Below are 11235 nucleotides of genomic sequence, written 5' to 3' on the forward strand. Positions count from 1 at the left end.
TGCAATAAGTGTTGATCCACGACCCAAAGGGAAATACATTTAAAACTGAGAACAGGAGGCACTTCTTTACAGAAAGGGTTGTGGACGTCTGGAACAAACTACCCTGCCATATGGTTGAAGGTGATGCCCTGGTTTCTTTCAAGAAGCAGCTGGAGGAGATCCTCGCTCCGTTAGCTACTAACTACCAAACAGCCTGGAAGGGCTGAGTGTCCTCTTCTTGATAGCTACCTTTCTGACGTTACTATCAGCGCTTTTGTCATTCATCTCAGGAAGCCAAAGGATTCACTCTAAAAGGACTAAAATCACCAACTGCAACCGAAATGCTGAAAGGCAATTAGTTACATTACATGCAGCTGCAGGTTAGGAAATTGTTTATGGGTGGGCTTTGCCTGCCTGCCTTGAAGCAGACATGCGTTTCTTTGTTTTTCTGTGTCTGGGGGATCTTCACATTGACATTTTTATTTACTGTTCAAAAATCCACTTGGCGGGGAGGTTAGTGAACTCGAATAAAGGTTTTTAGAACTCTTTGCTTAAAAAAAAAGTCCCATTTGCTTGGGATAAAAAAAGGCAGTTGTTTACGCCATGCTGACCTAACTACTGTACATCACCTGATCGGGATTTACTATCACTGTGGGGAAATGTGTTCAGATAGTGTTCTCACGTAGATAGTAATCATTGCTCACTGTGGCCATGAGGACTTCCCTCTCGCTCTCATTCTGTTGCTGTCTTCTGTGCTGAACTCCACCGAAATGAGACTGGACACGGGGTGAGGGCAGACCTAAAACGCAGCTTTGGAACATCTAGAGTTAAATAATTTGTTTTAGAAACAAAAGCACCATTAGTTAACATCAGAGAGATGGCAAGACAGATAGGAAGCCGTTGAACCCTGGATCCCATCCAGCCATTTCTTGAAGGAGAAGCCCACCTTGTGAGGACCTCCTACATAACAAGCCTGCAGGGCTGCACACACACACAGGCATTTCAGACTGAACGCTTTACTGCCAGTCCATAACAGAACACTAACGCTACCCCATCCTGCCAAGTCCCCACTGTGTGCGGTTCTGCCTTAATAAGGTGCCGTTGCAGTGAATCACATTAAGATGCATGAAAACGCCAGTAAAAGAGGTAACTTATCATTCTCATCACCTTGAATGAAGGAGTGTTTGTGCAAGCAGCGCGCTGAAGTGTGGTTTCAGGGGCTGGCGGCTGAAAGGATTTGCCTGTGCACTTTTCCGTGAAAGCCGCAGGTGATTTGCATCTTGTCATTCGGTGGGGAGGGATAGCAAGTCGATACCTGTCATTCTTCTTGCATGCATTCCCAGAATGGGGGAAGTGTTATCTACCAGCTCTGAGTGCACAGGAGTTCTCAGCCACACAGGGAAGGGTTTGGACAGGAGCAGTGGCAGCCAGCCATTTTGCTTGCTGTGATCTCCAGTTCGCTGCTCTTAAGAAGACAAGGAAAACAAAGTGGATGGAAAAGAAACTGGACAGATTTTTTCATATAAATCTTTCTAAAATTTGAAGCATTTAAATAACGTAAACTAATTAGAAATTTGTACGATTATTAGTTCACATTATTTCTGGACTATGTACTGTGCATCCCGGATGTATTCGGCTACCTTTATCTCTGAACCAAAAAATGCAAACTGAAACTTGAGTATTAGTCTTTTATCCTTGATGTTAATGTGGTACACAATTATAACTGAACATCTTAAAATTTGGGGGGAAAACACCTCAATAATTTGCATGGTAAAATGTTTAGATTAGACTGTTCTGAATGCAATCCCAAAGCTATTGGCAACCTTGATATGCTGTGCTGTAGTTTTTGGATGCTTTGCCAACTGCTTTGAGCCTGCTTGCACCCTGATGAGTTGTCTGTAACACTGAACCCCATATCTTTCCAAAGAGCATGTTGTCCAGCTTCTCCCATTCGACATGATTTGTGTTTACAGTGTGCATACTGGTAATTCCGTCACAACTCCTCAGGGTATAACAGATACCATCCTAACTTAAGACCAAGTAGAATCAGAAGCATATGGAGTGACCTGTGTGAAACCAGTCTTGCCACAGATGTGGTACTGGTGTGTGCGGACTGTGGCCGCGCCGTCTGGACGAGGTCGGCTGTGGGCCTCCCCCGGGGCCCGGTGTGCTCCGAGCTGTGGCCTGAGCCCCTTGTGTGCTGCTCCCGCAGGTACAGAGGTGCGTCGGGGAGCTCGGCGGTGTGCGCCTTCTCCATGGAGCAGGTGGAGCGCGCCTTCAGCGGGCGCTACCGCGAGGTGAACCGGGAGACCCAGCAGTGGTACACCTACAACCACCCTGTGCCCGAGCCGCGGCCCGGAGCGGTGAGTGCTGTACCGGTCCCGCCAGGGCTCTGCCAAACACATTTATTATCCAGCACATGGGAAATCACGATGGACGCGGAGATCCCACACAGGGAGATTGTACTTTATATCCAACATACAGACCTAATCTGAAACAACCCAACCCCAGCACCACTGTGTCCCTTTATACACCCACTAGTCTCAATTACCGTCCTGTCAGAATGGGGCTCTCAGCTCACTTATTAATCCGTTAATTCACCACGTGTGAACCTGTGCACAAAATATAGAGGCCCTATTGTCCCCTACTGGCAGGTCAGCTGAAACCTAGACAACGAAGCACTGCTTAGAGTTAGTTCCTAAAAAAGACTATTTTCCATTATTTTCCATCTTTTTCATAGAAGCAACCTGTTAAAATGTTTTACTTAGTAGTGGAAGAATTGAGCTAAAAAAATAAAAAGTAGTTGATCTAATTCATTTAACTGCAGAAATGAACAGAGAAGACAATCTTAAAATATTTGTACTAAGTCCTGCTGAACCAACAGTATTACTGTTTTTTTCACAAGGATTGACCACAACTTTCCCCGTCACGTATGAACATCCCTCCCAATGTCTGTAGTTACCTGTACTAGCAGATTGCACTCAACACCATTGGCTTAATGATTATTCAGTCCATTTCCCAGAAGAAGTGATGATTATCAGGAACTGCTAAGAAAACAAAGTCTTATCACTGTGTTCTAAAAAATTCAAAACAGATTAATGCAATACATTGCCCCGCTTTTTATGTAGTACACTGTGTTTTTAAACACATCCTGTCTGTCTTCAACAGTGCATCACGAATGCAGCGAGGCGGATGAACATACATTCCTCACTTCACATGCCTGACAAAGTTCTGAACTTTGTGAAGGATCATTTCCTGATGGACAGTGTGATCCGCAGTCAGCCTATTCTCCTGAAGCGCAATGTGAGATACACTCAGATTGCCGTGCACAGAGTTCAGGCCATTTCCAGAACCTACGATGTCCTCTTCATCGGTACAGGTATGTGCTAGTCGTTAAACAGAAATAACATCCAAGTAAAAGATCCATTATTTCACCTTGTCACTATCCAGCTGTGACCAGTGGTGTACAAGTGGTCACTGCAGTCAGGTCATCATTAGTCAGTCAAGGTCTTCACAGATTTCAAAGAAGATTAGATGCCAATGATTGGTTTCGGTGCCTGCAAGCTTGCGGTGACATCAGCGCTGCTCGTCCAGTCAGCGCTTGCTCTCCTGTAAGGAGCTGTGGAGCGTGCTGTGTATTGGCAGCTGGTTCCTTATCTGTTGTCCCCGGCAAAGCAAATGGCGTGACAAAAATAAAGCAGAGTCTTAAACAACAGTCAGTTGAAAGTTGGATGGAAATGCACCGAACAGTAATTGGTGATTTCAAACTTTTAGAAAAAGTGAAAAAAAGACCCTAGAATCGAAAGAAATGATTGTAATTTCCTTTGTCCTTGACAGATGATGGAAAACTTCACAAAGCAATTAACACCGACCACAGGATGTACATCATTGAAGAGATATCTCTCTTTGCTGAGCCCCAGCCTGTGCAAAACATCATCCTGGACTCAGAAAAGGTAGGGGAGCTTTTAAATTCATAGCTTAAAGCAAGATATTTGGAGAGCAGATTGTGTCACTTGGAATTCAAATCAGTTGAGACAAATCTCTTTGAGAGGGAACCAGAAGGAAAGTTTTTCCAGATATGGGATTATTTGGACCGTAGATTGTAATATTCTAGATTATCTACCTTCCAGATTTGCCCTCAGGTAGAACTTAAATACCTCTTTATATTCTATTTTGTTCTGAGCAGATCCGAACCTTGTTCCACTATAACATTAATAATTTTTATATAATGTTGAACTTTAATTTGAGAATAGTCTCAATTAGATGATTAGGAACCATAAAGTTACTCAGAATCTGTACTTTAAATATACATCCCACCATGGTTATTATACAGACCATTCTAGTTTCCGGTAGTTTGCTTATGGTCAAGAGAAGCAGCAGTAAATAGCATATAAGCCTACAGATATGCAGCAAGACAGAATGCATTATAAGACATTTTAAGGCATAATAAATATGTAAGATAAGTATGGGAAAAAAAGAAGTACCATGTACTACACATGTGAGGGGAGATTTGTGCTGGACTTACTGCAGTCTTAACAGTAGAGTCTAAGGTTGCCTGCACCTGTTGTCCCCTCAGGGCGTCCTGTTTGTGTCCTCTCATTCGGGGCTGGTGGAGGTCCCTGTAGCGAACTGCAGTAACTATCAGAGCTGTGGAGAGTGCATCCTGTCCAGAGACCCATACTGCGCCTGGAGCGGGAGGCATTGCCGAGATGTCAGGCAGGCTTCACCAGACCGGTGAGTCAGATCAGCAGGGTCCAGCACTGCAGTCAAACTCTCTGAGCATACTGAGTCACAGAGAGGCAACTTCAAGACTTGCTGTCACTGCTGGTTTTCCTCAAACCTCTAAAGTATTTAATTGAAACAGTTATGTGGGTCAGAAGTCACTTCCGCCCCTTTTCAGGTGTTTAAAGAGTTGGTAATCTAAGACACTAAAACCTGCAAGACACCTGATGAGTGGTGCTGCCGGTCCCAGTTGGGCTGTGATCAGGCATGGGCAAGTGCACCACAGCAAGTTTCAGAGCTTATTTCACTATGCCAGGGTTTTGTACTGAGCACCGATGGAAATAGGACCGTTGGTGAGGAAACATCTGCTTGGTGGGAAACATTGTGCTGTATCAGGCACTCTAATTGTGGTTGATCTTCATGAAGTGTCCACCAAACGTCGCAGATGGCAGAATATAGTTGTCCTTTGCTGTGCCTTATCACGTTTTTCACTTCTACGTCTTCACCTTGTATTGACACATGGCATACAGTATGTTTAAAATCTGCCCAAAGAAGACAAACCTTTTCTATATAGGGGGGTATATGGAGGCAGGGGGCATTTTCCTTTTGGGCTCGTGAGGACCAGCGCTGACTAGAAAGTGGCAAACATTAGTCACAAGAACAATGGACCTTGTAGTCCAGAGCCCAGAACCCTAACTACCCCTCCACACTGAGCAGCACAACATGAGTGAGGAGTCAGTGCTGTGGCTTCTGCTCGGGTTCTCTGAGAGAGACTAACCTTTGCCACCCTGTTGCGTTTTCAGATCGTGGAAACAGGACATTGAGGAAGCCAACACTTCGGCTGCCTGTAGCATTGCACTCCCTGGCCCACGGTCTTTCAATCCATCAGGCAAGAGTAAGAGCCTCCTATCGCCCTTACAGCACACACTCTTAGTGCATTCCTGCACACGCGTTTCACATGATGTTAAACAAAATGAAAGCACCAATCTAAGCGTTAACTAAAAAAACGTAAGAATCATGAACTAATTTTTCCTTTCACTCTGGCTAGCAGGTGGGTTCGAGTGCCAGGCTTTCGTTTTGCCGGCCAACACCTTCAAAGTCCTCCCCTGCAAGCTGCATTCGAACCTGGCCCAGCGGCGCTGGGTGTACAGTGACAGTGCCAGCCAGTTCGTGTACGCCAGTCCGGACGGGGGCCTGGTGGTGGTGGCACAGGCAGACATGCCGGAGACGTACGAGTGCTGGTCAGTGGAGGAGGGCTTCCGGCAGCTGGTGGCTAACTACTGCGTGAGAGCAGAGAAGCTCCCGGACACAACAACCACCACCACCGCCTCCACTGCCAGGTCCAGGACGCCCCGGGTCCAGGTGGATGGGTCCCTCATCCTCCCTGGGGAGAGCCGCTCTCCCCAGCTCAGCCCCAAGACCTACTGGAACGAGCTGCTCATCGTCTGCGCCCTCCTGGGCTTCTCCTTCCTCGTCTTCTCCCTGTTCGTGGTCTACCGCAACCGGGATCACATGAAGTCCGTGCTGAAGCAGGGCGAGTGTCCCAACATGCAGCAGAAGAAGCCCAGGATGGGGGGGAAGCCGGCGGAGAGCCTCCCGCTCAACGGGAGCGCCGTGCCGGCGTCCACGTCCGACCACAAGGGCTACCAGACCCTCAACGACAACTACATCTGCAGCACGCCCACGCACGAGTCCCCCGACCACGGCAAGGGCTTCACGGAGTCGGAGAAACGGCCGCTGGACTTCAAGGAGAGCCACGTGGAGATCTCACCCACCTGCCCCCGCCCCAGAGTCCGGCTGGGGTCCGAAATCAAAGACTCCATCGTGTGAGGCCTCTGTGAATGGGACAGGACTTGTGCTTAGCATTGTCCTCCTTCCAATCCACAATCCAACAAGGGGAGCGCTGGCACCACATCACAGACAGGGCCTTTCATTTGTCAGTCCTCTTGCCCCGGCCTTTTATTTTCGCTGATTCCATCTTGGTTTCCATGGGGGGTGAAGTCTGAGGTTCTTTTCTTTTTCTGTTCTAAACGTCACCCAGATGATGACTTGTTTTGCAAGAAGCGAGAGCATGTCTGGCTTGGCTGACAGAAGAAAGGGTAAAATCTCCTCAAGAACTTTTACAAAAAGCAATCTTCCAAGTGAAGCAACAAAGGGGAGCAAATTCCTTTACTTTTTATCTTTGTGACAGTGTGGTGCGATGTTGTTAGGCAAACAGAGACTGTACCTGCAGCAGCCATTTTGCTCCACACACTGTGGAATCAAACAGTCTCTGACTGCTCTGTAAGCATTAAGGTCTTTTTAGACTAATTGGTCCGTCCCCGTGTTCTCAACATATCACCGTGACAAAAAATCACTTCCAGACCTGGCCTCAATGAACCACACTTGAACTACACCTTTTGCTTGAACAGATCACCCCATTCTGGTAGGATACTGCAAAACTGATGATAAGTTCAACTTCAGTGGTTTCTAAACTTCCAAATGATATAGAATTTGCGCAGCAAAATTAGCATGTCTTTCATCCTTTTCCCCAACCAACAGAAAGGGAGTCCATCTCTGCTTAAGACTCTCCTGCATCCCTCTGAGCTCAGGGAGGGTGAAGGTGAGATTGTGGCAAGATGAGAAAAACAACAGCTGTGCCTACTTGGAAAAGAAGAAAAACAAAGAGTGTTTTTTCCAAGAAACTCAGTATTCTCAGCGGAGGTGCTAACCCCTTCTCTCTCCAAGCCTGCTGACGTTATCCAGCACAAACACAAGAGGGAGGAGTTAGAGTAGGACAGCCAAGGACGGGGAGGGTGTGCAGCGTGTTTTGACAACAAACCCAGACCAAACACAGAAGCCTGCCGCCTTCTTCTCAAAAGACAGAACCAACAGAGCATTAAATGCACGCTATGCAAAAAAGAGTAAGAAAGCAGTTTATTACCTGTGAGGAAAAACAAAGGGTTATATCTATGGAATTGAAAGAGCATCTAGCATGGGATCTAGGTATTGAATGGGCTACCTTACTGGGCTTCATTATGGTCTCTAAGTATTAATCCCCAGAGACATTCATGAGAAACAAAACAATGTATGCAATGAAGCTTTAGTCGTTTTGGAATTAAAGAAGCACAGATAATAATCTTACTTAATATCTTTGGACCACATTATTGCATACCGACGTCAAGCTTGACCGTTAAGTGAGCTTGGAAAAAGCACAGGATTCCTAGCAGAAATGCCAAGTGACCCTAATGGGAGTGTTCTCTCCCATCACAATGGAAAAGGACTTAGGGGTGGGAAGGGAAGTCTCAGCACGGTGGCAGTGTTCACTTGGATTGTGACAAACCCAGCCAGCAAAATGGAAAATAACATCATCTTAATGTTTGTAACACAACCAAAATTATTGTACGCTGTGCCAAAAAATGACTTGCGTGTTGTTTTTTTATTTTATTTTTTACATTTTGTTGTTTTTGTGAATTATGACATTTCTCACCATCAGCGCAGCTGATCTGATCTGCCTTTCTTTTGTGTAACTTAACTATCATTGAATGACAACTATGAAATGTACTTTATAAGCAACAGGTATTTCAAGTTCACAATGTAGCTGCTTTTAAGAATGTGAAAGCCCTTATCTCTCTCTCCATTTGCTTTGGAGTTGTCTCAGAGATGTTCTACACTGCCTTGGACTAGATTTGTGAAGATGTGACAACAAAAGAGCTCATGTTATTGACTTTCAAACAGCCAGAGTTACAAAACTCTCTTTAGAGCACTAACTTGGTGAGAGATGGGTTCAAAGGAAACCATTGAAATACTTTGGACACTTAAGATTTTCAACTAAACAGTCCTTTAGACCTACTCAATAAAAAGCTAGGTGTTTTCAGCATATGGTAGGTGCTTGTTACACATTCCTGGAAATTAAAAGCAGAAGAAGACAACAAGAAGAGCAGAGAAATTAAAAGACAGTGGGACTGCTATGATGGATTTGATAGATTGGTGGTTTTTGACTATGGTCTTGACAATGCATTTTTGATCAGTAAATGACTTGGGTATGTTGCAGAACCACTAATCCCTGACATCGTATTGTTATTGCAGTTTGAAACGTGTTTCCCACCAATTTGTCTTTCGTGTGTAATGCAGTGTGAGGCTCCTCCACTACATCTCGCAGATTTTGAGACGAGCATATGTTGTGAAATGTAATTACTCCAAAGTACACCAATACTATTCATATTGTAAAACGTAATACCTTTCCATCTAGTAATTTACTGAGGGGCGTTAATTTCAAGAACGATGACAAAGTACAGTAGCTGAGCAGTGAGCGTACTGCATTACTAACAATAAAGAGCGGTCACATGTATATATGTACATTTGTATTGTATTTGAGAGAACCGATGCAAAATGTGTTGTTGTAGAAACTTGTGGAACTAGAAACTACACATTGCTGCTTTTTTTTCACAACACTTTATTTTTGCACAATATACTGTACAAGCCTTAGTTTGGAGTGGGGGTGTTTGTTGTAGATTCTGTAAGATGTTCTGGACAATACTTTGTGAAATGCCTGTAAGAAATATGTTGTTAATCAGTGTCGTGTTGCTGAGAAAGTCAATTATTTGCTTCCAGCCTAAAGTCTTTCTTAAATCATCTGGAGCTTCAGAGAAGAGTGAATTCACAGGCACATCAGCAAAGCTGGAACAAGTCAGAAGCAACCAGTAGCACTTGTCACGAACTCTCTAACCAGGAAGTTAAATAGCACTTTGCCATTTTAATCCCTGCTGTCTTCCAAGGGACAACAGTGGGGGCCCTTAGTGGGAAACTGAATTGTTTGTTCTTTCTAAGTTTTATAGTTCCATAAGAAGGGGTAAAGATCAAGTGATATTCTTGTGTACTGAGGTGGTGGTAATCTTGTAATATATTACCCGGAGACAAGATGGTCCAGTTAAGAAAAGGACTGTTAGCATCTGGTTCCTAGTTTAACTCCCAGCTTTGTCACTGACTGCATAATCATGACCTTCCTCATACTCCGTCCCAGAAATAAAGAAATAAAATAGAGGTCTTGTTGTAATTGGCTCTATAGTTGTTCATCCCCTTATCTCTGTAACTCAACTTGTGACTTTTTATTAACTTATTACTGCAAAAATGCTACTGGTTGATCTAAGAAATGAACAAACATGAACACAGCTGGAGCTCTGCATGTGATACCCTGAACCTAAATACCAGACAAATGGAGTTGTATTATGACATACCAAAAAAGGACTGCATTTATTTGTAAAAATTAGAATTCTCAATGTCCTTCTTTGTAAAACCTTTGAACCACTGAGCACAAAATAAATGAATGATTTTATATATGTGTGCAGATTATGAATTGGTTGACTGTTGGGTCAGCCAAGACCTGATGCATTGGTATCTGCTGAAAGCCAGCCTTCCAGAATACTGGCTCTGAGGAGGCAGCAGTTGAAACTTAACAGAGGGGACCCCCACATGGCTCGGACAGTAGAGGCACTGACTCGATGTGCAGGCTGAGCTCTATAGTCCTGCTTTATGAGTGGTTCGTAGCCAGCTGTGACCTTCATTCGCCAAGCAGCAGCTCACAGCTGGTTCAGCACCATCAGGGTATTGATGGGAATTGTGTGCCAGGGCTCCCCTAGTAAACCAGCAACCTGTGACTTCTCAGGTGACTGCGGACTTACGGAGGCCTCTCCTTCAGTTCCTGCTGACCCTGCCGTATGTAGCTTGTAGCATGTCTAAGGAGGGACTCGCCTAGTGGGGAACAGCGGCCTTCACTGGGCAATGAGCAGTTAATTGTAATGACACAATTGGTCATTCAAAGTGGGATGGGCACATGAAAAAAAAAACCCACACAACATTTCTATTTTATTTTTCAAAAAGAAAACCTCATTAAAGAAGAGGAAATTCAGAAGACAGTGGTCCACCCAAGCAGTACCAGGTCTGGCTTTCAAGCAAAGAAATACCCACGGTTATACTTTTACAGTGCGTGAAAGGGCAGCACCTTCAGACTCTTGCCTGACCTGCGTCACCCCAATGCAGCATGCTTACTGGATCCACTGTTAAGAACTTCAGTTGTCTTGCCACAAAGCCAGTATGCCCAGCTGTTTTTGTAAAGTGGCCTGTGCTGTACAAACACATTGTGAATTATGTATGTTTTTTTATATTACCGTTGCTAACTATTATTGTTAAAGTTATTGGCATATTGTAAATAGATAAATGCACTTTATTTTAATTTTTGTAATAAAAAATGAAAGAAACTGTTTGGAAGCTGTTATGTTAGTTCTGTTCATTTGTATCACAATTTATTTTTCCCTACCGGTAGTGGTAAGAAAACTACATTTTAAAGTGGTGTTTCCTGTTGAGTGGGATTTGCAATGTAATTTTGGACAAAGGCCTGACTGTAATCATACCCTCTGAACCGGGAATATTCCTGAACTCGGTCTGCTAGAATATCGCAGAATGCCAGAGGCCGCTATCTCCAGAAAGTCACGATGAAATTGAATTGATCCACATTTGCTATGCAAATCAGTCATTTGCCTGGAACGGTAAAGGAAT

General features: G+C 44.4%; 1 protein-coding gene across 2 annotated transcripts in view; it reads left to right on the top strand.

The window, feature by feature from the left end:
- The window catches only part of LOC148831445 (semaphorin-4B-like), a 60843-nt gene extending 49896 nt beyond the window's left edge, over nucleotides 1-10947 (top strand). The window contains exons 10-15 of one of the 2 annotated variants that reach the window (XM_088921297.1): nucleotides 2192-2342; nucleotides 3148-3358; nucleotides 3817-3932; nucleotides 4556-4713; nucleotides 5505-5596; nucleotides 5750-10947. In XM_088921297.1, the coding sequence (XP_088777423.1) occupies nucleotides 2192-2342; nucleotides 3148-3358; nucleotides 3817-3932; nucleotides 4556-4713; nucleotides 5505-5596; nucleotides 5750-6531 (1510 nt within the window). In that variant the 3' untranslated portion in view covers nucleotides 6532-10947. The remainder of the gene's footprint in view (nucleotides 1-2191; nucleotides 2343-3147; nucleotides 3359-3816; nucleotides 3933-4555; nucleotides 4714-5504; nucleotides 5597-5749) is intronic. The other variant, XM_088921298.1, reaches the window with a different exon arrangement.
- The last annotated feature ends 288 nt before the right edge of the window (nucleotides 10948-11235 follow it).

Source organism: Atractosteus spatula, chromosome 7 (assembly GCF_055471065.1).
Source record: "Atractosteus spatula isolate fAtrSpa1 chromosome 7, fAtrSpa1.hap1, whole genome shotgun sequence".
NCBI lineage: Eukaryota > Metazoa > Chordata > Actinopteri > Semionotiformes > Lepisosteidae > Atractosteus > Atractosteus spatula.